Source organism: Rousettus aegyptiacus, unplaced genomic scaffold (genome assembly GCF_014176215.1).
Source record: "Rousettus aegyptiacus isolate mRouAeg1 unplaced genomic scaffold, mRouAeg1.p scaffold_m13_p_2, whole genome shotgun sequence".
In the NCBI taxonomy this organism is placed as follows: domain Eukaryota; kingdom Metazoa; phylum Chordata; class Mammalia; order Chiroptera; family Pteropodidae; genus Rousettus; species Rousettus aegyptiacus.
The window spans coordinates 120,162,684-120,190,000 of NW_023416295.1; the positions used below are offsets into that span (position 1 = coordinate 120,162,684).

A 27,317-nucleotide genomic window follows, 5' to 3' on the forward strand; every position below is an offset into this window, starting at 1 on the left:
AGACTAGGAGACTTAGGAGCTTTGCTTAATACACAGAAACAAACATGGAAAGGCAGCCAAAATGGGAAGACAAAGAAGTAGAAGCCACATGACAACAGAACAGAGATCCATATGTAATGGAGTCAAGTAATCTAATAGATGCAGAGTTCAAAACACTAGTTATAAAATGTAGAGAACTCCAACAAAGAGATAAAAACAGAAATGGAAACAAAAGGGAACTGGTCTAAAATGGAAAACACATTATCCGAGATGAGAAGTATATTAAATGGAATAAACAAAGTGAATAAAGAAGAGGATCAAATGCCCTATCTAGAGGACAGGAAAGCCAATCAGGACACTCAATCAGAATGTCAAGAAAAAGGATGCCAAGACTATAAAAATAATTTAAGAAGGATATGGGACAGTATTAGGGCTCCAAATATTTGTCTGATAGGCGTAAGTGAAGAAAATAAAGATATTGAACAGTTGTTTGAAGAAATAACGATGGAAAACTTCCCTACCTGGTGAAGGAAATGGACATAAAGCCCAAGGAAGCTCAGAGAATTCTAAAAATTAGGAATCCAAAGAAGCTCACACCAAGACACATCATAATTTAAATGCCAAAGGTTAAATACAAAGAAAGAATATTAAAACCAGCAAGAGAAAAAGAAATAATTACATATAAGGGAACATTCATAAGACTGGCAGCTGATTTCTCAAAAGAAACTATGCAAGACAGAAGGGTTTGGCAAAAAATATTCGAAAGGATGAAGACCCAGGATCTACAGCAAAGAATAATTTATCCAGCAAAGCTATCATTTAGAGTTGAAGGACAGATAAAGAGCTTCCCAGACAAAAATAAGCTAAAGGAATTTATCACCACTAAGCCAGTATTACAGGAAATGTTGGAGGGACTTCTTTAAGAAGAAAAAACGGGTATCAAAAACAGGAATAAAAAATAGTAACAACTACATGCCTATCAATAAGTACCTTAAATGGAAAAGAATTAAGTGCTCCAATGAAAAGATATATGAGTGACTGAAAGGATAAGAAAATAAGACCCCTACATATAAAAAGGAAGGAGATAGAAAAAGATATTGCTTTGATGGACCTAGAAGGTATTTAAGTCAGAGAAAGATAAACAATATATGATTTCACTTACATGTGGAATTTAAGGAAAACCAGACTCACAAGTATAGTGGACAATTTGGTAACGGACAGAGGAGAGTGGGGTTTGGGGAGCTGGGAGAATGAGGTGGAAGATTAAAGAAGTACAAATTAGTAGTTGTGGATGGTCACAGGAATGGGGAGCAAGGCATAGGGAATGCAATTACCATTAATACATTGGTTAGGTGGAGGGTCAGGGGAAGGAAGGAGTGAGCAAATGGAATCATTTTACTAACTATATAGATGTCTAACCAATGAACTGTCTACTTGAAACTAATTAAAACTTAAAACAAAAAGGACCAAAACTAAAACAAAAACAAAAGTTAAAAATAATAAATGTTTCATGAATGTTAAAAATTATTTTCTAACATGCTTAATCTATTGAGTTGGAGGTAATTCACCCATCAGTAATTGAACAAGATTGGCTTCGTTTACCTAAAATATAATTATTACCAAATTAGAAAGTCGGATCACTAGCAAATCAAGAAAATATCAAAATATTACACATTTAAAAGACTTTGATAGTTTATCCCTTCCAAAAATAAGCTCTGGTCTTTGGCCATGCAATCCTGAACAAGCCCGATCCGGTCTGATCTCAGACAGTAAGCAGCGTCAAACCTGGTTAGTACTTGGATAGGAGATCACCTAGGAAGACCAGGTGCTGAAGGCATAAAAAAAATAAAAAATAAGGGATTGTAAAATGACAAGGTTCCTGCAATCTGTGAGGTCAACCAAGGGTTGCCTCACCTAAAAAACAAAAACAAAAACAAAACAAGCTCTGATATCTTCATAAGGAATCCGTAACTCAAAGAACAATATCTGATAGAATTGGTTACTGAATCTCACTGGTAACTAAAATTGAAGTTCCAAATCAAAAAAAAAATGTTTAATCCAAAAGACTTTTAGACTTTAAGAAAATATCAATACCTTACTCTAAGATAAAATATAAAGTTAATAATGATTCTCTCTCCACGCCCCCCCCCCCCACACACCTCTCTTTGTGGCTCAATACTTTAGAGGGAAATGATTAGGCCTCCAACTAATTTTGTCAATTAGACACTCCTACAGTTTTACTCAATGTTGGGAGGAAAAGCAGTATAAGAACATAGTCAAAAATGCAAAATGGTGTGTCCACTTAAATCATGAGTTTTTCTATAGTGCACAAGGTCCAAAAGTTTGAGTGGTCTGCTTTTTCAGTACTTTCACAGATCTCTTGAAAACTGTTTTTGCACATATGCCAGTTAAAGAATTATGCTACTGCATGGTGACACATGAATAGAAAAATAAAAGCAAGTCAACCCACAAAGGTTAGATATAAACCTATAAATAAAACCAAGCATCTGTGCAACAGATAACTTGGCACCCCAAGGAATATATGTTAATGGAATACTGTAACTTATTAAACATGGTGACAGCTCACTGTATTAAGAGATTTTAAACATTAACTGTTACCCACTAGAGACTGGCTGTAACACTTCCTCAAGGTTTATACTGCCAAGAATACACGTAAAACTGTATTACAACAAGGTCTGTTCTGAAAGAATACTGCTAAAAGAATCTGGAGATCCAAAAAGGATCTGTGACACACTGTACAACCTATATCCAGTGTGATGCAATAAAGCAGCACGCATTTCCCGTACAATTAAATATAAGAAGCCTTCTACATAGTAACGTTCTCAATTACAAAGCATGTGTTTAACATTTTAAATGACAGAGATAAATATTATCACCAATTTAGTTTTATGTCACACAAAGACAACATGCAAATAAGAAAATTAGAGAGAGAGAAGCTGCAGTGCAATGAAAAGGCAAATAGAACTAAAAAAAAAAAACCACACGCACTAGTAGTTCTCATTCCATTCAATGGATATAAGGAGCATAGCTCTGACAAAGCACAGAAATTGCAATATGACTGAAACAAACATGTAAACTAAATTTGGAGCTAAAAAGGAAATCCCTATCACTGACTTTACGAACAACCTGTTTAAAAGTTACATCTTGACTTTTAGCTCGAGAAGAAACCAGACCAAAATGAAAAGTCACTAGAAAACAGATGAATTTAAGTGTGTCATCATTAGGTAAAAAATAAAACCACCAAATAAAACAAAATATAAGCAGTTATGACATGTTGTAAACCAGGTTAAAAAAGACTTTCTTTGGTTAGTTACAAAATATGGACCCTTAAAGAGTCAAACCCATGCTTCCACATGAACACAATGGACAGAAAGTAAAACATATGCTGGAATCATATCAGATTTTTACCTAATATCTACTTCTAAATTTTACAGCTACTTGTAGCAGAGCAAGATAATATAAACAAATACATGGGGATGAAGGCAAAAAAAAAAAAATTAACGTATGCAATTCCCCACAACCATTTTATTGGCTGTTACAGTCAACACCTGATCTCAGTTTCCCTGTCACTCTCATACTATAAATACTTCAAATACTGAGTATGATTTTAATGTTTAAAGATGTACTATAGTCCTTAATGCTTCATTAGGTACTAAAAGTCTATTCTTACACTGGATGGGAAAAAAAATCATCTTTTTGAGACCATACTAAATCTAGGGGATTTCTTAATGGCATTTTTGACCATGTTTAATTTTTACTTTATGCTCTGCCTTCAAAAAACCTAATTTCATATGCTAGAGTTGGAAATTTGAACTGGTCAGTAACAAAACAGTTTTCTGAACCTAGTAAATGAAACTTAAGCTTTAATAATACTTATTCAGTAAACATTCAAGTCCTCTTAAAACTCCCAAAGTACTACTAATTTCAAGTTTATTTCCCCACATACCATCTCTTATTTGTTAAATTCTATTCAACAAGGTGCTAAAGAAAACAAAAATGAAAACTCATTGTACCTTCTCCTAGAGCAGCTGGAATGGCAGTGATCCTCACCACTTTGGAGGGTCAGACCCTTTTGAGAAATTGGTAAAATCTATGTTACCTCTCCACAGAAGTGTACACATTCAAAAATTTACATACAATTTCAAGGAGTTACTGTTCACCTAGAATTGAATCCATTTATGGCTTCTTTAAGATTCATAGGCCATTAAGGTTAAGAATTCCTGGTCTAGTAGAATACAAAACTTTTTATAAAGGGAGGGTGTGATGATTCCAAAGGAAATCCAAAAACAAATACACTGAGATGCTACAAAACCATGCAGACAGTATAGTATATGAACAAAGATTTCATGTTGAGGGATTATCTATAATCAAATCTTGGTTCAGCCACTTATTGACTTTGGACAAGTTTCTTGACCTCCCTAAGCCTCAGTTTCCTCATCTAAAGGGAATGATGATAGACCTGGCTCTTAGGATTGTTTTAAGAATTAAGCTAAATCATCATGACAAATTTAGCACAGTACTGAGAAAGAAGCACATGCAGAAGTACAGACCTTGAGTTAAGTACATTTCTAAAGTCTTTAACAGTCCCAGTCCACATACAGCCTCAGAGTAAAACCATCAGTTTCTTGAAGACTGTCTTATGACCAAAAGAGCCCAGCTAAAACATCCTTTCTCAAATCCCATTGCCCAAAGTAGCTAATGGCTTCTAGAACTCCTTTAACTCTAAGATGACCTTATGTGCCAAAAATGTTGACTTTTAAGTTTATCTGCTTTTATTCATGCAGTATGACCTCCCTTCCTTCAGCACCAGGATTATTGCCAAAAACAGGCAAAAAGAAGTGTGAAAACCCTGTAATGAATTGGTAGAAAAAGCTCTTGTAAATTAAAATACAAGATTATTTATTTATTTACTTTCATGCTCTAGCTAGCAAATTCACTTACCAGAATTTTGATTTACTACTTTAAGCTGTTTATTACATTTTTTTTTTTCAAATTGTTTACCTCGCTATAGGCTAGATCTTGCTTTTTAAACATGTGTTTGGATTCTTATTTATTTAATTCCAGTACTTGTACTATGGTTCTTCATCACTAAGCAGTTATTGATGAATCTCAGTGTCTTTTACTCTACATTATGATCCCAACAAAATTTAACCAAGAGACTTTTAAAAACAGGAGGTGTTTGCTTGAAAAAAATTAAATAAAATTAAAAAACCCAAACAAAACTAACAGACTATTACACTCCTATTTTTTAAAATGCATTTAGACTGCTATTCTGCCTAGAATGAAATTCAGGCAAGGACACTAAATCACTCTAGTTTCTCTCATTTTCTAAGCCAAAAATCACAGAATTTTAAAAAAGGTACTAAATATTTTCAAAGTAATCAGGTAATAGTTCCTTTTTCCTTCATAGGTGGCACAGTATTAATATAATTTAAACCTGTTTTATGTTAATTTCAACCTAATACAATTTTTGAAATTTAAATTACAAATTAAATTTTTAAAATTTAAATAAAATACAAAATTTTCTCTAAATAATGCTTACTTCTGAAGTAATGTCATTTAGAAAAATAAACAGTATCCTGCCACACTGAAAGGCAGTAGGGTAAAACAAAAAACACCTCTGAAGCAAAGAATACTAGCTGTAACATTTATGATGTGATCTTAGGCAAGACATCTTCTCTAGGACTCTATTAACCTAATGTAAAATGGGACGTTTTGTGACTATGTACAGAAATTTGGGGCAGCGGGGGAGATTAATAACGCTTAGCTTTTAACTTCTTTTTCTGATCCTAGAATTAAATTAAAAAATAGCACTCAGTTTACAAAATAACACAAATAATTCGCTACTCCATTCCTCATATGTCTGTGGCATTGAGGTACTGAGAAGAAATGACAGTTCTTAGAAAATCTCAGTTAGGAAGAAAAGACCCAAAGGCAAGGCTCCTGCCAAAAATCTTTTATAATGCCTGAATTTTCACTAGCTGCCAAAAATTTCACTAATTAGAGACAGAATCTGGGTTAATAAAGATCTTATATTTAAAGTGCAATCACTTCTGAGATTAAAGGGCTTTTATCAGTTGGGAGTTTGGTCAAACAGTCATTTAAATATTATAACTGATCCCCTGATATTTATTATGTCTTGAACACAAATTTTAAAATATAACCAGTATATACAATTTCCTTATAGCATGCTTTAAGCAAAGGTTCTCCACCTTTTAGGTAAAAGAATCTCTTCATCTATACGTTATTCACGACGTTCAGATCCCTGCAACATTTTTAGTATTCACTTACTAAAAAAACATGACGAAATTCTACCATAAATGCAATAATTCTTTGTATTCTAATCACAGCAATTTTAATATATAGTTGAAAAATAATAGTGCAACATGAGAGGGCAAATCATTTGTTAGGTCCTCTGACAATACTTTGTAATGGGTACACTTCCCAAAATGTTCTCAGCCCTTAAGAATTGACATAAATTCCAAATGAAAATGCAGGCAACCCAACTACTATACATGTAAGGATGAAGGATGATTTAAAGGGCCTGGGCTAAATTCTGATTCCATATTGGCTCAATGCTTACTAAAGATAATCATACTATCAAATTTTATCATAAAATCATATAATTTTTATTATCAGAATTCTATAATATTGTGAACTAATTCAATCAAATGGCTTTCCCTAACATTTAGCTAAAAGTAGCTAAACTGAGGGAATAAAAGGAGTTGGGATTGGTAAAGGGGATGGTATGTGAAAGGGAAACACAATATAGTACAATGGTTTGAGGATGAACTTTCAAGTCATACTGCTAGGGTTCAAGCAACAACAGAACTTCATAACTCCCCTCTGACCTGTAACCGTGGATAAGGTGATTAACCTAATCCTCCATTAAAATTCCTCATTTGCAAAATGATAAAAAAATTGCTTAAGAAGACTAAATGTTTATACTTGCCAAGCACCCAATAAATGCACCTACTAATTACCGGGCTTTATGCTAAGTGAAATAAGCCAGAGAAAGGCAAATAATGATCTCAATTATACGTGGAAACCAAAAAAAACAAACCCAACCCATAGGTGGTCAAAAGGTATAAACTTCCAGTTATGAGAAGAGTAAGTACTGAGGATGTAATGTCTGCTGACTATAGTTAACAATGTTCTAAAGTATATTTGCAAGTTGCTAAGACTAGATCTTAAAAGTTGTCATCACAAGAAAAATAACTGTAATTTTTGTAGTGATGGATATGAACTAAAATTTACTGTGGTAGTAATTTGGCTATATATATAAACACTATACAGCTAAAACTAATACAATGTTATATGTCAATTATATGTCAATTTTTTTTTAACGGAACTATTGAGTACTTAGATGTTTAGCCAAGATCACAGGAGAGCAGCAGGAAGCTTAGGCCATTATAAGAACAAGAATTAAAAGATGAAAAAATATAAGAAAAAAAAAAACATAAAAATCCAAAAATAAATTTGCTTCCTCCTCATCCAACTCTCACAGAACATGATCTATTGCTTTAAGGACCCAAAACTTAAGCTAATTCTATATTAGTGCTAAACTATAATACAGTTTTAAATAGGCTTCTATGGGCTAGCCTAGGAATTTAAACTTAAAAAGAGTATAGCTAAACATGTTCGAAGTTCAAACAACTACTTTACACATGATCTGGAAGACAATCCATTCAAAAATTAAGGGCTGACTACCCATTTTTCCTTTTGGAAGCAAACAGTATGTCTTTTTAAGCAAATGCTCTCCATCCAAATGCAATTTATGCATTTAAAGAAATTATTCAAATTCATTAGGAGATGTTGCTAAGTACAGATCCACATTTTTTTTACCCCGACAGAAGTTTTCTGTTTTCATTTTTCTCAACAAGAGCTGACTTTTCCCTTATCTCCCAGGATAGTCATGTGCCAGAATCAAAAGGCCATCCCTTCCTCCTACATGTCTAGTTTGAAGAGATGTACAAAGCAGTTCATAATAGAAAATGAAGAATATAAATGAATGTTTCCAATAAGAAATGTGAATGAGAATTTGGGGGATACCACTTCCACTTTAAGCTAAGAAGCCCTTTAAATCTTAAAATACGAAGTAAACAAATCATAAGTCACTGCAGGGAATCAAAAATAGCTGAGTAGTGGCAGAACGAAATCTCATTCACCCACATACCCTAGATAAGTGGTCATGCTTTAAAATAGTACAGTACAGTGATCAGGACAAGATTTTAGGGTAGCACTTAAATTTTTAATCACTGCTCTGCTCAGACTACCAATTTTACCTTAGATAAATTAACATCTCCATACCTCATTGTATCTATAAAATGAGAACAATAAAATCTATACCATTGTAAGATTCAAAAACCAGTAGCTGTTAGATCTCATTAAATCAACAATATAACTCTATAACTCAGGGCAGTCTAGACCTGTACAATCTATTACAGTAGCCACAAATGGCTACTAAGCACTTGAAATTTGGCTAGACTGAAAGGCGATATGCTGTGAATATAAAATACACAGTGGATTGTGAAGCCCTAGTACAAAAGAGTAAACTATCTCAAATTTTACTGATTTTATGTTGAAATGATAATATTCTAAATATACTGAATTAAATAAAATCTATTATAAATATTAGTTTCACTTGTTTCTTCTTACATTTTAATGTGGCTACCAGAAAAATTTAAATCACTTATGTCTTTTATTTCTATTAGTTCGAGTCTAAACAAATCACATCTTTGACAAACTTTCAAATGCAAAAAGGATGAAAATTTTCATTAAGTGCTTCCTATCTATGAATTGTTTAGGAGACTGAAAATCCTCATACACTTTAAATTCCTTATACTTCAGGTAGCATGATTTTTAATATCTTGTTTATCAAATTCATTTTACTATTTTATAACCCCAATTTCCTGATTACTCCCATTCACGCCATTGTTTATTCACAGGAACACATCTCATCTTCCCACTTTAGTAATAACAGTACTTATGGTATCTTACAAACTAGCTGAAGAACAGTATGTGACAAGCCATTCCTCTACAAGGGGCATACACTGTTCTTCAAACAATGTTAACAAAAGTTTACTCTAAGACCCATCCACATTCCTAAGAAATGTTTTTTGTTTCAAATTAACTACTATATTTTGGATTAAAGCAACGTATCCTCTCTCTGACTTTCCTCTCAGCAAATCTACCTTCAAGTAGCCAGTGAGGCTAAAATCTAGTTTCACACTGTGCTTCATAACCCATTAAATTACATAACTGCAAAAATAAGAATATTCTTTTTCAGTGCGTAGGGATAATGCACCAATTAAGTAATGCAAAAAGATGATTCCTTTTACCTGCTCAGCTTGAGAGAAAACTGTAAAAATACTGATAAGGACTATAAATTTAACCAACTCTTCTATTATTAACAGTACTGACACAACATGTTAGAGTGCTCAACACATGCTACTTAAATGAGACTACTATAGCTGGAAAATGCTAACTTGCAGTATTAAAAATATATAGTTAAATATCACTTCAAATTTCTCAGAAGCATTTATTTCCATAGACATTATCACTATTCACATTAGTTCCCTACAAAAGTCATTGGCTAGAAGTAAAGCTGATTTTACTATCCCCTCATTTGACAGATGCAAAAACCAAGGCCCAGAGATTATGAGTGACTTAACTGTCCAAATAAAGTTAGTAGGTGAGAAAAAATGTATAGGAAAATCTACTGCTGCCTAATGGTTAAGAATGCAAACTCTGAAGTCAGATCATGGGTTCAAATGCTGGCTCTAAAACTTAGTAATTGTGGGATGTTGGACAAGTTCCTTGTAACCATATTCCATCTATATTTCAGTTTTCTCATGGAGAGAATATTAGTAGTTTCCCTCACAAAAATTAAGGTAAAGTGCTCATACATAGAAAATTCTCAACAAATGCTTTTATCATTAAATGGCTTTAGAATTTGAAAAAAGGGATATTTGGAGCTGACATTTTTTAAAAACGAAATAAGACTTATCATAAGCATAAGAATATTTCTAGAACATCTTGAACCATAATCATAAATACTTCAGATGAATAATATTTTCATTTTTGGCAAACTCAATCTGCATGTCTCCTCTTTTACTTTTTAAACTACTTCTAAAAGCCTGCAAAAATAAAACTATTTCTTTTACATAGAATACGAATTTGGTAAACTTTACCATAGAGCATACTCAGATTTGCAAACTCTATTTTTTAAAGTCACAATGTACAAATCTGAAACGGTGCCGCAGTGAATCAATAGTCAATTCTGGAGGCTTTTTGGCTACTGCATAAATATTTAAGAATAAGAAGAGAATGCCACCACAATGTGGCGGGGGAGACACTGTGTCTGCAGGAAGAGTATCACTCTTATTGTTCTAGAAATTATATACCCACATCTTCTGGTATTACTTGGCACATAGTAAGTGCTCAATAAATAATTTATAAGTGAGTGAGTGAATGAATGAATAAAAAAAATGTTTCTTCAATTGAACTAAATCAAACAAAAAAGTATTTGTAACGATCATGGGAGGTACCCTTATGAACACAGAAAGTTTCTCATAGCCCAGGGACTAGAAGAAGCAGGTATTCTAAAATTTCCTCTCTACTAATTAATTTCAATAGCCCTCTCTATATTTAAGCTTTAAAAATTATACCTAGGTGAATTCCTCCAGAGCAAAAGCTTCCTTTACAAGTATACACTGCTTTCAGGAATTAGCCACAATCAGCAAATTCCTTTTGTACATATATGCATATAAAAGGAATCTTTAACTGCAAAACAAAATTCATGTTCTGCTATGTGTTAAAAGGCCCATTGCTACTAAAGGATTTTTTTTCTATACATGTCACATGCAAGGCAGAGAGCAATTGTTGGTGCATACTTATCACTCAATTAGCTCAGGACAGCAAAACTAAACTCTTAACATAGTTTTGCACCTAAGCCTTGTTCCTAAATGTTAGCTTGCCATTTGATATCGACATAGCTATAAAGATGAATTCAAAAGTCAACTTCGAAAACATTTTAAGCAAAAATCTATGGACACAGCAACAATAAATCTGCTACCAAAACAAAAGAAGTGGTATAATTTTAAACTCTGTATTTTTAAAACCGGTAGTATAAATTTGCATAATCTTTTTAAAAAGCTAATTTCCTTAAAAATATATTTTCAAAGGAATAATGTCAAATATGTAAAATTTAAATATAAAATGATAAATAAATGTTAAAACCTAAACATTTTCTTCCTGGTCAATTCTTGTTTATAAATTATTTTTGACAGTGTTGTTAATAAAGATAGATCAAATTTTTCTTTTCTTTGTTTAACAATCACTTGTATGATTCAGGTTAAAGCACACTTTATTAAACACATTATTAAACTGCTACAGATTAACTTTAAAATCAATTAAAAATAGTGAGTAGAAAGTCAAAGTCTAAATTTATGAGATAATAAACGTTATAACAATTTCTACAATTAATATTTTCCTGGATTCCCAAATTAAATGGTAGCAATTTTTAGTGTGCATTAATACAGGATTAAAGATATACCATTAGTCATATAATTTTCATAAAGTTACTACTACTTGTTTACCATATATTCTAGAGCCTTCCAATAGTTTAAGGTATACTTCATTTTTAAACGTCTTATAAACCGGATTAAATACCTCTTTGCACTAAGGTTCCTTTATATAAAAATATTTTTCAGATAGGTAAAATTAGTATAGAATAATTAATAAGCAAGGAGAAACTAGTTTAAAACATCACGACCCTACTGAGGAATCATGAAAGTATCTAATTTTTAAAAGCATTCCTGAAATTTTAGAATGCTTCATTCCCTTTTAAACGAATGTATGTAGAGGGACAATACACACAAAGTTTATTTAAAAGGAGCATAAAAGGGAAAACAAATGTACTAAAAGGTCTTTACATTTTGAAAATGAACAATGAAAAACATAAGTTTTAAAGTGGTAATGCAAATCAGAGGACTACTTTCCCCACCAGATTTGAGACTGTGCAAATCCCTTAAAAATTAGAAAGCATATCATATGATTCATAGTTTTATATATTACATCTACAGGTTGTATTATATCAGATTGCCTGCTTCATATGTCGACAATCTAAAACCGTAAGTAAGGATAAATGGTTCCACAAACTTCCTGATTGTTAAGAGTATCAATTTGTATTTTCTTATCCTGAAGTTGTTAGGTTTCATAGATTATTCCTGGCACCTCTAGGATTTCATGCATTAATCTCCTTCACCCATTCACGTCATTCATAATTTTCTGGAAAATAATAAAACATATACAGAACCCTTACATACTTGCACACATTAAAAGGCAATCTAGAAGAGTGATTAAAAGCCACTGAGCCCAAAATTGCCTCTGCACTTACTAGCTACATGATTCTGGGCAAGTTACTTAACTTTCCTGTGTCTTGATTCTTTATCTACAAAACAGGATACATACCTGTCTGATGAAGATTAAACAACAATTATAATTGTTTATAAAGGTTAGTTGCTATTATTATTAACTATGTATCATATATTGAGCCAACTACTTTACATTCATTAACTAATTCTCACTTAACTCTGTTTTACAGATGATAGTGAGGTTAATAGTAGTTCAGGAACTTGCCTTTAAAGAAAAAATTAGCAAGTGGAAGAGCCAATATTCAAACCCAGGTCTGCTTCCTCAATAATCCAAGCCCTGATAGCTAGGCCAATGCTTCTGCAAACTAAGCTCCATGGATATACTCATATGGAATTCACAAGTTTTCACTCTGATGATTTTTATTTTAAATTATTCTAGAGCTAATTTTCAAACGAAAGACATTTTCAAAGAATAGATTTTAATTTCTTAAATCATCTAACTAGGATGTGCCGAAATCCCTGATGTTCCCCTTTTTTCCTTACGAGTCAACTTTGAAAAACTTCAAACATAACACTTAGCTTTCATTCTTCAAGAACAAGGGCAACTACTATTTTTTAAAATCCATGTGCCTATTTCATTATAGGTACCAAGTACTGGACCTTCTGGCTAGTCTAATTACTTGAAAAAGTTTAAAAATATTTTAAAAATCACTAACTCATCCCCTTGTAATATTTGGTCTTGTCTTTAAAAAGAGCACACACATAAAAAAAGAAACAAATATTAAAAAGGAATTTCTTCAGTAAACAGCACTAGTACTGACATCAAGCACCAAACTCTCATCTTTAATCCAATTAACTACAATAGCCAACAGGATATTTCTACTTGAATAACTCAAAAAATAAGCCCAAATACACTCATTTTCTCTATACTACCTTTCTCCAAACAAGATCCTGTTCCCACATCTCTAATTCCCATCAGTGGTATCATTATTCTCTCAAGCAGGCTAGTGACCACCAATAATCTTTCATTCCTCTCCTTTATTCTCTGTATCTGGCCACTAAGTATTGTATTTCTTTCTTCGAACAGATTCTCTTAATTACAGGCCCTCCTCCATTTTCAGTTATCATCTTCCTTCAAGCTTGCATCAACTTCATGTCTGCTTCATGTCTACTTCTAGTGCCTATCACCTCATTCCTTCTCTCCAATCCTGTCACTCCATTACTAATTATAACATCACCTGTTTTTCCTTCTTAAAAGATCAATCTGATCATGCTAGTCTTCTGCTTTAAAACCTCCATTGATTCCCAGTGCTCAACCTACAGAATTAAGTCCAAATTTGGAATCAGGGCATTTGATCATCTGAGACTGATCCAGCTCACAGTGAATTCTCTTTCATAAAAGTGTGGCACTTATGACATAATATCTTGCATGTTTCTTATCCATTTCCTGTGACTATTATTAGTGGAGAGTTCTGTAGGAATGAGATTTCTTTTGTATCCGTCCCACTACTGTGTAGTTAACCAATTATTGAGTTAGATGATAAATTAATCAGTGCACGTATACGGGTGCCTAATAGGTGATCACTTGCTCAAGAAATACTGAGTAATGAACTTGTACCAAGGGTACTAATGTGACTTCCATCTACTAAGTGATTTCCATATGCCAAGCAACAACACTAAAACGTTACACACATTATTTCACGTAATGCTTAAAGCTACCCTAAGGCAGGTATTATCATCTTAATTTTTAATATAAACCAACTGAATACCTAGTAAAGTCACAGAGCATATATGAGAGAGATAAATGAAACTCTAACTCAGAAATGCAAGAAAAGCCTGTGCCTTTCATGAGTATATTTAATTCTTCCTATAGAAACATTATCTCAAGAAGCTGTAATCTGTCTGGCACAGTGGACATACTCAATTATAATACACTGTAATAAATGCTATGAATGATGCATAAGATCTTATTTAAACAGAGAATGATGGACTGAACTCTAGGGTAAAGAAGGAGAGATGATATTCACAGGTAACACTTTTTAAAGAATGAATAGTAGTTAATAGAAAGGAAGAAATGATCTTCCCAATTAAAGGAATAACATGTGCAAAGGCATAAAGGTAAAACTTTCATGACATATTCAGTGAACACAAAGTCGTGTTCCAGAAAGTTCCAGTTTTCCAGAAAATAATGTATGTTAAGAGGGCTGGTAGGAAACAAAGCTAGAAAAAAACAAACGTAGTCAGATCATGAACAGTTTAGCCAAGGAGTTTAGATTTTATCCAATATATGAGGAAAAGCTATTGAATACTTTAAGCAAGAAAGTGATTATTGCATTTATGTTTTAGAAATATTGCTCTGGCACAGAAAAATGGACTAGAAGAGCTACAGCCTAGAAGCAGGAACACCTGTTAGAAGGCTATTGAAACAGTTCAGACAAGAGACTAACTTAGAGCAGTAGTGACAGAGAAATAGATTGATTCAAAAGATATGTAGGGGATAGAACTACTGGACTCAGTAATCAATTTGACTAAAGTTTGAGGTTTGGTATAAAGCTGAAAGGAAGGAAGAAATCCAGGCAAATTCAAGGTTTCTAGTTTCTAGCTTGAACTATGGGTGGATGGGTGGATGGAAGCACCACTAATAGAAACAGGGAACGGAGGGGTAGAAACAAGGTTAAAGTAAGGAAAGCTGATGAGTACAGATGATGTTGGTACTTCTGGTACATCTAGAAGTAACTGTCTAATAAACAAGTCTAGAACTCAGAAGAGAAAATTCAATATGACAATATAAAATTGGGAGGTATAAGCCACAAGAGTGGATGAAACTGCTTAGGAAAACTATACAAAAGGATAGAGCCAAAAATAAAAGAGTTCCAGAAACCATCAATATTTAAAGTACAGGCAGACAAGAGTAAATGAAAACAAGGAGAGAATGGTGATACAGAAGTTTGGAAAAAAGAGAGTTTCATGAAAGAGGGAGTACTGAATGTATCAAAAAGGTGAAGATGTGAGCTTTAATGCCTCTGTTGATTTTGGCAATTGAGCAACTGGTGACTTTAAGCAGAGAGGAATGAATGGTAAGAAAAGTAAACTAGACAGGTTGAATGAATGGCAGAGGAGAAAAGAGATTAATCTTGGCTGAGAAAAGGGTAACAGCTAGAGGAGGAGAACAGGGGGTTGAAGAACATTTTCAGGATAGGAGGGATTTTAGCATTTTTATAGGAGAGAGGGACCAGCAGAGAATGAGATTTTTAAATTATGCCTTTGTATTTAAACTTAGTATATGGAAAGCTACTCATGATGTAAGTTGGGGGAAAAAAAGTTGCAGAATAGGTATACTCTGTCACTTAAAATAAAATTCAGGCTCCTGTCTATGTCCCTCAAGGGCTTTAGATCTTTAAAGTCCATCCTTTACCATTCCTCCAGCTACATTCACTGCCCATTCCATTCTGATGTTTCAACATTCCCAGTATGTTCTTGCCTCAGGGTCTTTATGTTCGCTGTTACTTCTGCCTAGAATGTTCTTCTCCGGTCTCTGACTAGTTCCTTCAAGTCATTCAGACCTCAATTATCCTTAGAGGCATGCCCCACCTATGTGGAATATCGCATTCCCCTCTATCTCAGTCCCCAGAGTTACCAATATTACCTTGTACTAGAAACTATTATTATCTCAAATTCGTATTTGTTTACTTACTCATCTTCCCTCCTAGAGTAAGCTTCATAAGAGAGATTTCAACTGCCTTGTTCACCACATATCCCTGCTGCTTAAAATAACGCTTGGCACAGTAAGTTGGAACTCTGTTGCTGAATGAAAATGTGTACATACAAGTATTATATGAATGTATGTATTACATGAAAAGCATGAAGAAAGTTCTGAAAGAATTATTATTTGAACTTACTTATACCAGAGTGAATATGAAACTAGGAGAGGTATACAACACCCATTCATATTTTGCTTCATAGATCTCTATTCACATTTTGCACAAAAATCATGTCTTTTGTAATTAAAAACCAATTTTTAAATAATAATCATATGAGCCTAAGATAGTCAATCCATTCTGCCTATTTTCTCTTGATCAGTTGTCATGATTTAATCTGACTGCATGCTGATCCTTGAGTTGTTTTGGTAGGACAGTTCAAAGTTATAATCTTAAACTGTGGAACTAGAAAGAATTTAAGAGATCATCTAATTCAACCCCAGTTTACAGATGACGAAGCAAGACTCATAGTAATTTAATTAATAAAACTAGGCATTGATGAAAGTTAAAGACCAAATGATTAAGAACTACTTAAAAGGCTAATATATTATATGTTATGCATTAATTTAAATAACTAATAAAAGCTTACAAAGCTTACTCTCACATATAACCTACAATCTTCTGGTGAAATTATTATTCAAAGTAAAACGATTCCCTTAAGCACGCTATTTAACCAACAAACCTATGGTTAAGCATTATAATATGACAAAGCATCAAAATACATAAATATAGGGAGCAAAAATTATTCACCGTTAGATGTGCAGACTAACTGAACTAGCAGGCACATCTTTCAACCAGGATATACAATAAGTCAAGTATATAATACATTTAAGGATTTATTATACTTTGATTCAAATTTCTGTATCAAGGTCTACAATGTGTGTTTAATGGAATTTAATACAAATTAAATATTGAATAGGTAATACATGAAAATGAAGCTCAGAGGTTAAAGAATTCGACTAAGGTTATTTTGACAAGTCCTAAAACCCAGATGCCAACCTCTTAGCTACTTACTGTTCTTTCCATCCCTCAGACCACCTCACATTTACCATGCATTAAAATGTAAAATACCTTATAATTTCTTTCCTTCCACATTGGTGGAGGCAAGGAGGGTACCAAAACCCTAGCAGTCCTATCCCTTTCTATTCCATTTGAAATTGTAGTACCTAAGAAAATATTAGTCATTTTTCTTAACAGTGAGGAGAAACGTAACAATAACCTTAATTGAGAACTGTGCTCATCAGGAATTCTTATGAAGTCCTACCAAATAGTCAATTATTTTTTTAATCCTAATAAAAGTAAAAGTACCCTCTTATTTAGAAAGCTCTCTACAAACAATACTCAAAGTAGTGTTAAGAATATGGACTTTATAATTGAAAAAAAAATGAAACAAAATCTTAGTCCTATCACTCACTAGCTGTTTAACTGTGGGTACATTTCCTAACTTCCTTAAGTCTCTGTCCTCATCTATAAAATGAAGATAAACACCATCTGCCTTAGTGCATTGTTGGGAAGATTCAATGAGTTAATGTGTAAAGCACTTAACTCTTAGAAAAGGTCCAAGTCAAAGAGTTGGTGTTGTTAGAGAAACAGATGCAGGTAAGTACTGCATATAGGTGATGTCATTCAATTTATGTGAACTTTACTAGTTTAACTTCTAATGTGACCTTATTTTTTTTTCTCCCAAGTATCTGGGACAGGACACAATTCTTCATTCTTGTTCCAAGGTAGCAATCAAAATGAGTGCTGTATTTCAGTCTTCTTCTAAACTCTCTATTTAAGCAATATAGTAATGATAATAATCTATGATTTGACTATCATAGAACTGACTATACTCAAATAAACTTATATTTTCACTCCCACTCTTTAAGTCTAACTGCATCATCCACTATTTTGAAATAAAATAATAGTAAGCACATTTTTTAAAAAATACAAATCATGATACAGTAGATTCATGTTGGGTAAAAATGGTAGGAAGTTTCAGGGGATGGGAGAAAGAGACCTAATATTCAGAAATCATGTATTCTGCAGTTTATCATGCACTAAATTTACTTTGCTTTAATCTTCACAGGTATGATTCTAATCAATATCAGCATCATTCTACAGTGAGAAAAGGGAAGCTCAAACTCTTGCTCCTCCCCCTGGCTCTAAATGCTCCAACAACTTACCTACTAGGCTCTCCTCAGGCCTTTCCTCTTATTTTCTCTGCCAAGAATGCTCTCCCACCTCCCTGCAAACCTGTGTCCTCCTGCTTCAGGTCTCACCCCAAATAGCACCTATTCTTACCAACTTTAAGGTAGCATATACCAGTTACTCCATCCTTAACTTCTTTCAAAGACGACAAATGATTTGTATTCATCTTCTTCTTGTGTTGAAGAACAGGGATACTTTGACTTATTACTACTGTATCCTGAGTGCTCAGCATAGAAGAAGATACTGGCTTAATGAATGAATGAACACACCTCCCTACAATCATTTAGCAAGTAAATGGCAGGGCCTGTAAACCAATCCAGAGAAATCTGACTGCAAACTCCCACAAAGCCTACCACTATTTTTTCACTGGTGAGAAGGGGGATACTTTGGGCTAGAAAATTATTTTAGAAGTGTGCCTTCCTGATTCTATATTTATTCACTTTTAAAAATTACAGAACTACCTACACGTATACTTAATATTACAAAATATTTAACCTTCGGAATTTCAAGCAATCTTACACTGTCTTTCAGAAACACTGCATTTATGATGCCCCTTAACAATCAAAATACTTTAAAACTGTTAATTGACATCTTACATAGTTATTCGAGGCTAAAGAAAATTTAACTCACACACATAAATGCATTTTACTAACAGGTTTGTTCATTCATAGCTCATTCTTTTATAAGAGGTTTTGAATTTCCCAATACATTACACAAAAAAAATGTTTAATCAGCCATGGGATTATCATTCTGATAAAGGAATTATCTTTCTGATAATGGGATTATTCTGATAATGGTAATAGTGTTCTTTCCTAATGGTGACATAAATGCACTCAATCTGTTACTTTCCACTATTAAAGAGAAGTCACCTCATGTAAAATGCCAAATGCAGTTAGGACAAATCACTAACAACATTAACATTCCCTTTGCTCCTTTACCCACGGGACTGTATACTTACTGCTGAGTCCTCCATCCTCGGATACGCCTGTCCCTCTCATTCCCAGGTAAGTTAGTCCCAATATTAGGAAAAATAAGCAGGCAGCAGTTAAGAGAAACATCGACAAGTAGTGGGCACTGAAACCCCCGGTTGGGGACACCTCCTCCCGTTTAAACTGCTGGAGAAGTTCCTCCTCAGGTTCGGAAAGCTTCGGTTTGTTATACGTGTTTTTCAGGTAGGTATGATTGGAGCCCGTATGATTGGAGTGATTGATCCTGAGTGAACCAGAGGCGGCCACCGCCGCACTGGGAGGGATACTGTTGGAGAAAATCCTGGCGGAGTCCACACTGAAGGCCCCACCGCCGATATGATTGTTGGTTTTAAGAAGGGCGCCTGTGGACGAATCCAAGGTTGAGTCCATGTCAGCCAATGGCGGGGCCAGGAGAGGAGCCAGTTTCTTCGCGTTAACACGGTATCTAGGAGTGGGGCTGGAGTCCAGCGGATCACACCCTCCTCCATGCTCCGCCGCCGTCACCGCCGACTCTTCGAGGTTTCGGCTCCTGTCTAGACTCCCAGCGGCCGCCGCCCTGTCATTCATCGTGATTCCTCCCCCTCCCTGAACTGCGGGCTCCAGCCGCCCGCCGGCCGATTTAGCAGCCAGCGGAGGGAGAGGCTTACCGTGGCTCCGTCTGGGCCGATGCCGGGAAAAGGAGTCGTCCTTTAATACCTGTCTGCTGGAGGCCACGTCGCCATCCTCTTCTTCCTCCGAGTCGGAATAGTTTTCCCGGCAGCTGTAGGAGAGAAGCCGGCTACCATTCACGGTCCGGCTCGACCACAGCGGCTCCTCGGCCTCCGGGTCCCTGTCCTCTCCGTCTTCTCCCTCCTCTTCCTCGTCCTCGGCTGCTCCATCTCTCCCCGACGGGGTCTGCAGCTCGGGAGCCGCCGGCCTCCTGGTCCCCCACCACGAGTGGGGCTTCCTTCGCTCGGCCGAGGTGCTGTTAGTCACCTCGCTGGCGGCCAGAGGTGCCGATGGCGGTTTGAGCCCGCGGTACTGGAGCGAAGCCCGGTCTTTCCTCCCGCCGCCGCCGCCGGCCTGGTCCCGGGGACTGGCCTCCACGTCCGACTCGTCCGAGCTGAAGCCCAGCAGCACTTTGCTGCCGGCCGTGGGGGTGGCCGAGGCGCCCCCGGGCCCTCCCAAGTGGCTCTCCGGGCCCGCAGCCGAGATCCGGCCCAGGCCCCCAGGAGTCCGTAAGTAGGGGAGATCTCCCGAGACCGGCCGGACCCCCATACCCACGGCCGCCGCCGCCGCCGCCGGTCCCGCTGCGGCGACCGTGGCGGCTGCCGTGTTATTGTTATTACTGTTCCGCGTCTTGTTGCCGCGGCCCCCTGACCGGTGCTGCTGCTGCTCTTCTTCTCGAAGCTTCTTCAGCTTCTTGAGGTAGACCGGGCGCGTGCTCTCCGTCACTGGGCCAGGAGACAGGCCGTAACGGCGGAGCTGAGAGAAAAGCTCCTCATCCGAGAGCTGCTGAGGCGCCGAAGCCGCTGCCGCCGCCATTTTCTCTCCAGGGTGTTTTACAAGCTCCGCGCTACCGGAAGTGACGCGCCGCCCTAGACCCTGAACTAGACCGGGCTGCGTCGCCCTCCCAGCGCCACAGAAGTCTTGGCCAATGGGAGGCGCGGGAGAAGCTCACCTGAGCGGGAAAGGGCCACCTGAACGGCGCGCGACTCCCGCGCCGGACAGTTTTGCTGCGCTCTCACTTTGGGGTGTCAGCGTACTCTCTCTTTCCTTCCTCTCGCCTTTTCCCGCTGCTCGCTGCCCTCCACTTCCAAGTGCGTTTCCCGGGAGCTGCCTCTTTGCTAAACCACACCTTGACCTCCTCTTCCCAGGTGCCTGCCACCGGGCAGTCAAAGTTGAAATCTGCCTTGAAGTTCATGGCATTAATTTTCTTTCCGTCCAGATTTCCGCTGCCGAGGGAAACCTAGCAAAACGAAAAGAAACCCCGATGGCCAGACTAGATTAGCAATTTCCTTGCCAAACACCAGGTTCTCTACTTTGCTTTTCAGCTTGACTCAAAAAAAAAAAAAAAAAAAAAAAAAAAAAAAAGTTGCTCCTGTTGTTTCTTTTCGAGAAGTCTGTCCTCCAGGAGTAGACCTGTCACGATAGTTTTCTTCAAGAGTAGTTGCTATTCATTCCTTAGTTGGTTGTAAGGTATCATTTTTCCCTTTTTAAAATCCGATGGCCTCGATAGGTCGTCATTTTTGTAATTGAGAGCCTATCATTTGCTTCATTCTATGACACAAAGACGTAAAACGCCATCCTTATTTCCTTCTTAGTAACTTTCTAACTTAAAGTTTTTATTTTTGTTAGATCATTTTATGTATTTGTATTTAAAATTATACTATTTATTTAACTTTTTATTGTCTTACCCCTTTGGACTATAAGCTCCATGAGCAGAGGACCTTTGCTGCCATTATTCACAACTTTAGCCCTATAGTGACTGACCCTAGAAGTTCAATAAACATTTGTTGAAACAGTTAATGAATTGCAAAGCTAGAATAGTATGACTATTTTGACATGAGAATAGTGACTACTGAGGAGGAAAACTTCACACAGTCAAAAAGCCAGAAACAAAACCTAGATATTCAACCCCCACATTTACAGAATAGGAGATGAATCCCAGAGAGGTGAAATTTGCCCAATTTGGTAAAGATTGTTTCCCTTTTCCTTAAACCCTGGCAGAGCTGACACTTCTTGAGTTCTTAAACCCTAATAGCTACATAGCATCATCCAGCACAACACCTGGCACGCTGTAATAATTTTTGGTCGAATAAATTATTTTAGCCTATTACATCATACAGATCTGTACGGAAAAATGTTACTTGAAAGTGTAGGTACTAGCTTTTCAACATGCTGAATCCAACAGCAGAATAATACTCAGTAGCCTAAACTTTCAACTCCTCTTGGCAAAGCTTGTCATCTCAAAAAACAAAACAAAACATGTGGAGGGCACATTGTCCTTTATCAGGAGACTTTAAATTTTACAAATGTTCCTGAATCTATTACTGTTAAGCACTTATAAGGTGTTCTACACAGTAAATTTTAGCCACTATGATGATAATGACCCAGAAATTATTATATAATTTTCTGCATGGGAATGTATCCCAGTATAGCAGAGTGGTTAAGCTGTGAGCTTTGGAGTTAAACAAAATGGGATATGAGCCCAGCCCAGTTTCTTAGGTTTATTCTTAGTTCAACATTTGTTCCACACCTTACTGACTCTTAAGGTAGGAATCCTAGAACTCTGTTGGTTCCGCCTCTGATTTTTATGAACATTTAAATATATTTCCATAAGGATTGTAAAGCTATTTAGATTTATGCCTGAGGCTTTGGGCAGGTTATTTTATCTTCCTGAGACTTAGTTCCTGTATAAATAAACCTTCCTCAGCAGGCTACTTTAAGGATTAAATGCTTAGCACCACACCTAACACACAGTATGAACTCAATAAATGTTAGCTAATAATGTAAAGACAAGCATTGTGTGTATTTGGTAGTATGATTCCTGAGAAGTCCATGCAACACCAATTAAAGAAAATGCCACAACAAAGACAAAAATAGAAATGGTAAAACTTTTCCCGAGAAATTAAATAATCACATTTAATATTTAATATAGATGAAGGGCTTTGGCAACCATAATCCTTGGTCATTTTAGCCCTTGGGGGCAGCAAGGTTTGGAATGAACTAGGAACCAAAGGTTTCAAGTTTCCAAGCTATGTGACAAATCTTAAGTTCTACGAACCTTAATTTATTCTTTTCTAAAATGCTGATAAATATTGCCTACCCTTTTGAGCACATTCAATAAGTATTTGTTGAGAATGATGAATAAATATAATGTGAAAATGCTGTTCAAATGTTGTTTACGTGTTATGTATTATGCCCAGATATTACTAACAATGAAAACTACAATTAATTTGAACTTTATATTTCACAAAGAGCTTTCATATGCATGGTCTCATTTAGTCTACAAGAAATTTTTCCTCTGAAGATACCAAAGGCATGATTTATTGCCCAAAACTGTAAGAGGTTATAATTACCCTTTGTTTAGATGCTTGAGCATACCTGATACTTTCTCAGGAGAATCTTCATCTCAGTATTGTCACTACTCACTGTTAACATTTTCCTCATTTACCAATGGATCATACTGCTTCCAGACTGGCTAACTTTTAAAGTATGAGGCTCTAAACTGGCAAACTAATGACATGCTTGATAAGGAATGCAATCTCAAACTCACTCCTGCTTCCAAAAATTTGATCAAACATTTACAATAAATTCCAGAAGGATAGGCAGTCCATCTCTTCCTCTAGATGTTTTTAATTTTGTCTTAAGCCTGCTCATCAGAGACCAATGTAGCTTAGGCCACATTAGTAACACCAAACTCAACTCTGGTTCCCAGTAAAATACCTTTTGCCATGTTGCCTTTCACAGTGAAGTCATCACCTTATATTGAAGGACCTTCTAAAGAATGATATAAAACCCAACCATGTATTCAAATAAAGGTATTGCTGAGGGTTCATTTCCTTTCTGGTCTCAGTATTAGGAATAGTTGCATGTTTCCAGACAACTCATTTTTGTTTTGCTTTATTTTTTTTAAGGTGAAATTCACATAACGTAAAATTAACCGATTTTAAAAGCATACGATGTTGTGCAACCATCACCTCTTTCTAGTTCCAAAACATTTTAGATCCTATACCCAAAGTAGACCCTGGATCCATTAACCAGTCACTCCCTATTTTTCCCTCTCTCCAGCCCCTGGCAACCACTAATCTACTTTCTGTCTATATGGATTTAACTATTATGGATTTTTCATATAAATGGAATCATAAAATATATAACCTTCTGTATCTGACTACTTTCACTTAGCATACTGTTTTCCAGGTTCATCCATATTATAGCATGTATAAGTACTTACTTCTTTTTATGGATGATTGACATTTCATTGTATTGCTAAACTATATTTTGTTTATCCAATCAAAATATAGAAATTTTGGTTATTTCCACCTTTTGATTATTGTGAATAATGCTGCTATGAACATTGGTGTACAAGTATCTGAATACTTGTTTTCAATTCTTTTGGGTATATACCTAGGATTTACAGATCATATAGTAATTCTATCTTTAACTTTGAAGAATCACAAAACTACTAATTTGCTTTTAACCTGATGGATGGACACTGTTGGTTTGATGACTTACCATGTTTCTTTCTTTGAGACAATAACTAGAAAGTGGAGTATCGAATTTGTGGCTCAACCGTATAAAGTGTTTTGGTCTCCATCACGTGTATTTATAATTTATCAATTTATCCCATTGCTGACTCCACCTAACTTTCTTAACTTTATTTTGGTATGCCTCACTTTTTAAAAAGGGTTTTAATTTTATTTTGTCTTCCTAATATGATATGCATCTTTTTGAGCTGCCTTTTAATTATTTTGTGGATACCATATAATTCCTTCGAGAGTCTGAAGGGTAGGTTTTATTAGTCTTCATCTTTTACAGATTAAAAAAACTTAGGCTAGAAAAGTTACTTGATTCAAGTCGCAAAAGAGCCAGATGGGAAACTGCAATCCATGACTTCAGAATCCAAATTCCTTGTTCTTTTCACTACAGCATACCACCTCTTGGATACTTTTCTTAACTCATAGGGTAAAATGTATAAAAATAAGCTTAGTTCTCTCTTTTCTCACCCAACACAAAGAGGTCTGTAGTGGAGTAAGGAAAAAGACAAAAGTGTTTACAGTTATCTTGTTTCTTAGTTTTGTTGCTATATGGAACAATTAGAAAGAAAACTCAGAAATATAAAACTGATTATATAACTTAACTTTCTAGCAGATCAAAGAAGTAACACTGAAGAAAAACAATTTGCAGGGAGACTATTAGGAGACTTGGAATAAGTGAGAATGATGGAAAAAAAGTAGATTTGAGTTAGGAGATACGAAAGAGAAGGAAGAGAGGAAGAAGGAAGAGGAGGAGGAGGAAGAAGAAGAGGAGAGGGAGAGGGGGAAGGGAGAGAAGAAGAAAGAGAAACACAATATTGTAATGATATCACTTAACTTCTCTTAAAGTGCCTCAAGGATATATTCACTAGTTTTGATCTACAAGATTCCTGATGTTTATTTTTCTTTTTAATTGCTCAACTTATATTTAACACTAACACTGCTTCTAAAGAAGAAGGCAGAATAAACAGTCTGAAAATACAACATGGTATGAAGAAATGTTGGACAAAATTTCTATCCTATGTTACTGTGAGAATCAACCAAAGAAGTTTCACAGCAAGAGCATCTGTTTTATTTTTCTTTATATAACTCAAGCAGGTGAGGAATAGTCATCGGATTCAAGTAAACAACATACGTGTGGTTGGTAATTATATTCCACTCTAACTCTGCAAGAAGACAAATTGCTAAATTGTATACTAGAAATCATGGAGAGCATTTCACATTTATACGTGATGGATAAGAGTCTCCAAGTTAGGAGGTTTGAGTTCAGTCCCAGGTCTGCAATTAATTGTAGCAATATTTTACCTTTTTATATTGTCTCATAGTCTTCAAAACCTTTTCATTTTCTCATTTGATCTTTACACCATCCCTAACAGGCAATCATTATTATCTCAGTTCTGTAGATGAGAAAAATAAAGCTCTAACAGATTCAAGCATTTGTCATTTGCGAGAGCTAGTTAGGGCTGAAATTCAAAACCACTCCTACATTGTCTGACCCTAAATTTACTGTTCTATCTAGCCAACCATGATGCCTCACATGAGAAGATTGTACCGCACAGAATAAGTCATTTAACCTTTCATCTTTTAGTTTCTTCATCTCTAAAATGAGGGAGTAAGAATACTTGATCATTAAGATCCCTTACAAATCTAAAATTTTCTGGAAGCCCTTTCTTATAGTTTTTACTATTGTATTTTTTATTACAGATATATATACCCTTGCTTTATTTCTTTCTTCTATATTATATGTTCCTTGAGATAAGTGTCTATGTCTTTTTGAAATTTGCACCTTTGCAGCTCCTAGCTTATTGTCGAATGTTTTAAATGAATAGTAAAATTATATCACGTGTCATAAAATAGCGTTAGGAAGACTTTACATCGACACACAAAGAAATACATTAGGGATATGATGTCGGTAGGATTATCTAAAAATAGGAGAGAAATGCTAGTCTAAATTGAGCATTAAGTTTAAGGAATATACCTACAAAGAGACTCCTGGCCCAGACTGCTCTAAATATTCGGTTTCCTTAAGCAGCAAAAGGCATTTTGCTACCAATGTTTTCCTGTCCCACATCATATAAGCAATGGTGTAAACAAAGAGATCAAAACCCGTCAGCTTATGATTACTCTTTTTAATACAATCCTTTGTTTAAATGTCTTTCTATTTAAAGTAAGAGAACTTCATATGAAAAAGGCATAGAGAATGATCAGCTTTGTGTCTTACAATACTTTCAGACTTCAGTTAATGTATCCTTTGATATTTCCTTTCTGTTCTTCCCAGAAGCTGAAGCATGGACAGAGGGCATAGCAGCGGGGAGAGGGCCATTGCTAGTTTTCGTTGATGGGGTAGAGAACTTCCTCTCTCACCATTCATGACTGAGAATTTGCTCCTGACCTCTGTACCTCTGTCGCTTGCCTCTCAGTGAGAACACTTTCTGCTCATCTACATAAGAGAAATGTTTCTGAGTGGCGTGCATCATTGTTCATTTGGTTCCTGAAGAACGGGTCCACATGAGCAGCAATGCTCCTTGGTTTCCCTTCCCTGTTACAAGGCCTGAAACTTCTTTCCCGACAGAGCTGAGACACTCTTAGTCTCACCTCGTTTGTTTCCCTTTCTTGGGAATTACTGTCCTTCATTGCCTCATGACCATTGTCATAACACTGTTATTTGTTTATTTTCAGTTATTTCAGGCTAAAGGGTAAATTTAATCCTTGTTACTCCATTTTGACAAGAAGCAGAAGTCCCAGTACATGGGGGCTTGCTATACTAATCTGTCTATATTTTTT

General features: G+C 35.7%; 1 protein-coding gene across 3 annotated transcripts in view; it reads right to left on the reverse strand.

The window, feature by feature from the left end:
• LEMD3 (LEM domain containing 3) overlaps positions 1-20,858 on the reverse strand; it is a 76,995-nt gene extending 56,137 nt beyond the window's left edge. For 2 of the 3 annotated variants that reach the window (XM_016139913.2, XM_036237401.1), the window contains exon 1: positions 19,287-20,858. In XM_016139913.2, coding sequence (XP_015995399.1) covers positions 19,287-20,820 — 1,534 coding nt within the window. In that variant the 5' untranslated portion in view covers positions 20,821-20,858. The remainder of the gene's footprint in view (positions 1-19,286) is intronic. The other variant, XM_016139912.2, reaches the window with a different exon arrangement.
• Positions 20,859-27,317: the final 6,459 nt, after the last annotated feature.